The sequence below is a fragment of the Anastrepha obliqua genome, chromosome 6 (assembly GCF_027943255.1).
Source record: "Anastrepha obliqua isolate idAnaObli1 chromosome 6, idAnaObli1_1.0, whole genome shotgun sequence".
NCBI lineage: Eukaryota > Metazoa > Arthropoda > Insecta > Diptera > Tephritidae > Anastrepha > Anastrepha obliqua.
The window spans coordinates 55,301,168-55,304,555 of NC_072897.1; the positions used below are offsets into that span (position 1 = coordinate 55,301,168).

Genomic DNA, 3,388 nt, shown 5'->3' on the forward strand with positions numbered 1-3,388 from the left:
GTAGTTGCCAATAGAATGATTGTAATATTTACTATATCAAGCATCCCACGCTTTTAACTCTAATTTGAATTACTCTATTTGTATCTTAATTTTCGTTATAATTCTGTTCTGAGGTAGTTGACTATGACTGATCGTTCGATTTGCTATTACTTCATTATAGGTCCCTTTGTCATTAAAATTTATTTTCTACTTTTTAGTTCGATTAGCAATAAAAGCGTGTTTTTTAGTTTTTTTAAACTACTTTTTATTTTCTACTTTTTAGTTCGATTAGCAATAAAAGCGTGTGTTTTAGTTTTTTTTTTTTTTTGACTATTTTTTATTTTCTACTTTTCAGTTTGATTAGCAGTAACAACGTGCTTTTTTAGTTTTTTACACTATTATGTATTTAGTTTGATTTATCAATCCGTCTTATGGTGGACATGTGGTATTGAAATGTCTTACGAATCATTTCGTAATCTAATCATTTCATTTAAAGCCTCACTGTTGCATGGAGTTTTTCCAGTTAGCTTAGAGCAATCAAGTTCTTCGATCCGCATACCGTCTAAAGATCTTACACGACTAAGTGCTACATAGGCCTGTCCAGCAGCAAACAGTCGCGAGCCTAGATAAATGACTGCATGATCAACTGTACAACCTTGCATCTTGTGAACGGTCGAAGTCCAACTCAGGATTAAGGGCAACATCCGTCTCTCAGCAGTTCCATAGCTATATTTCGCTGGGAACTGTATCGATATCGGTTTAATCATGTGCACACCATCAGAACCGAAGTCGATACGGACTGACGGGATGTCTTCCGCGTATAGTTGGTCTCTGCGAAAATTTGGCCAGATGATTTCAGTGATAAAACCCATATTGCCTTTCACTAAACCTTTTGACACGTCAATGTTCGACCTCAACATCACTTTAGCCCCTACGAATATTTTCAGTTCTTTCGGAAGACCTCCTGTTTTATTAATATCATTACGTATCACAGAATTTAAGTCCTTGTTACCTAAATTACGAGTGGCATCAATAAGTTGGTCTTGTGCTTTTATTGTATAAATAACTGTCCCTTTATTCTCAAAACTCTGGAGAACTTTTTCATTGTGTCTAGCAACTTGATCATTCGTTGGGTAAATTCTTAATGCTTTCTCAATCGAAAATTCATTAGTCGCATCCGTTGAAACTTTTTCCAGAAGGATTTCAAGTTGTCTAGACGTCATTTCTCCAACTCGTAGGGCATTAAGTACATCTATAAATGTTGTGTCTCCTTGTTGACGCATGTTTTGTTTAAGTTCAACCAGACCGAACTGTCGCCACAAATGTGTAGCTGGCTTCATATGATCTGGTTGTTGAAAAACTTGATGTCCTCTAACAGGTGGTAACTGCATTAGATCTCCAAAGAGTATCACGTTTATGCCACCAAAACAAGCGTCTGCGATTTTCAGTTGTCGCAAACGAGAGTCGATCATACAAAGCATCTCATAGGGTATCATAGAAATTTCATCTATGAACAGAAACTCAATATTTTGCCATAATTGACGCATTCCTCTCAAATAATTACCGGTAAGAAGTGGCATGCTTACAATTACTCCACCTTTTTGTACTGGTAGTTTTAACAGCCGGTGTAGCGTTGTACCACCGATTAACCGTGCTGCAACTCCAGTGAGAGCACCGACTTTTACCACCGGTTTTCCATAACAAGGTTGACATGGTTTTTCACTAGATTAAAGAGGAATGTTTTCCCGGTGCCTGCTCCACCAGTTACGAAAATTTTCTCCCGTTTCATATCACCATTGAGTTTATTCTTAATACTCTCTGTGACAAGAACAACTAATTGTCTTTGATCAACATTCATCGCATTTTGCGCTCTTTGGAATTGATCATTGCTCATTTCTTTCTCTGGTAACTCTTCCTCTTCAAGTTCAGGATCTATAGTCTCTGGCTGCTCCAAAATTTCGAAAGCATGTATCTGATTGAATGCATTTTCAAGCTGTTGGCCCCGCTCTCGATGTTGGCACATATGTCTACTTGTTTCTCTTAAACGACTCTCTCGAGCTACAAAAGCTTCTTTGGCATTATCGAAGCCTTCAAGTATTTCAGTTTCCGAACGATAAGGCATATATTGAAGAAGTAAGCTGTAGGAAAAGTTTTCTGGATCCGAAGCTGCTATAAAATATGGCACTCTGACAACTGCAGGAACATTTCTCACAACCATTTTGCTTTTATCCATCAGAGTGATGAGTGGGCGACGCATGTTTGTTTGTTCCTCATAGGCATCATGGTCTACACTTTCCTCGGTATCGCTTAACTTTTTCGGAAAGTGTGGTTCAAACAACTTAGCAAACTCTATAAGGCTCATGTTCGCAAAATCGTAGTCAGGATGTTGTAATGGACGTTTTTCATATCTTTCAAAGATATTGCTGTAGTAACCAATTGCGTCTCCGCTTCTATCGAATTGCAATACTCTGTAACGCTGTTCTGGCTTTCTTGTGTTTAGGAAGACACAATGTCGCGAACTGTTTCGTAATGGGATATGACAAAGCCGATATGCACATTCGGCAGCTGATACTTGTCGTTCATGAAGAATCTTCATAGATATCTTGAAGAGTTTGCGTGAAAGGTCAGTCTCTTCGCGTTGGATTTGTTGTATTGCCTGTGCAATTCCAGCATCGACACCCTCTGGTTCTGCTTTCGACAGATACTTTGCAATATAGTAAGCTATCGCTTCGTTCGATCCGCACGGTTGAATATCCATATTACCTGTCCACAGTCACAATAACTCTGGGTGGTAATTATTTACCCAAGCATCTTCTTTACGACGCTTAAGTAAGGAAATTCTGCCCCCATTGCGGAGAAAATCGTCTGAAGAATGTGATATTATTCGTGTCTCATGACATTCTTGACGTGGAAAATTGAATCGACATCTTAGAGAGGTAATATTCTTTGTACAAGTTTGTGTATGCCGATGAATTTGACATTTTTTCACAAGCTCGAAGAGCTCTGGATCTTCTTCTTCTGTTGGAATTTTACACCAGCAGTTACGATCAAGTAGAAGTATTCCTTCTTCTGTATCAAATGCTGGATGATTCTCAATCCAAACTACCATATGGAGGTGAGGACTACCACGATTCTGAAACTCAATACGCCACCAGAAGTCTTTTACTTTTCCTCCAAATACTTCATCATTATTTTGAATGAATTTCATTAGAGCATTGACTCTGATCATAAAATGTCGACTCAAAATCACTGGGTACTTTTCGATAAGACGTTGGGTCTCATAAATGTCAATTGTACTTGGATCAACATCAAGTCTACCGTCGGCTATTAATAAAGCCTTTCGTTGGTCTAACCAGTGGAGATCATTTGAGCTAAATGTCACAAAATAGGTTGGGGCTCCTATACATCT

The 3,388-nt window shown here is 38.4% G+C and overlaps 1 protein-coding gene across 1 annotated transcript; it reads right to left on the minus strand.

Moving 5' to 3' along the window:
* Positions 1 to 437: 437 nt before the first annotated feature.
* LOC129250548 (ATP-dependent DNA helicase PIF1-like) lies at positions 438 to 1,526 on the minus strand. The gene has a single exon (XM_054890168.1). It carries the CDS (start codon positions 1,524 to 1,526, stop codon positions 438 to 440), a length of 1,089 nt encoding a protein of 362 aa, XP_054746143.1.
* Between the last annotated feature and the right edge of the window lie 1,862 nt (positions 1,527 to 3,388).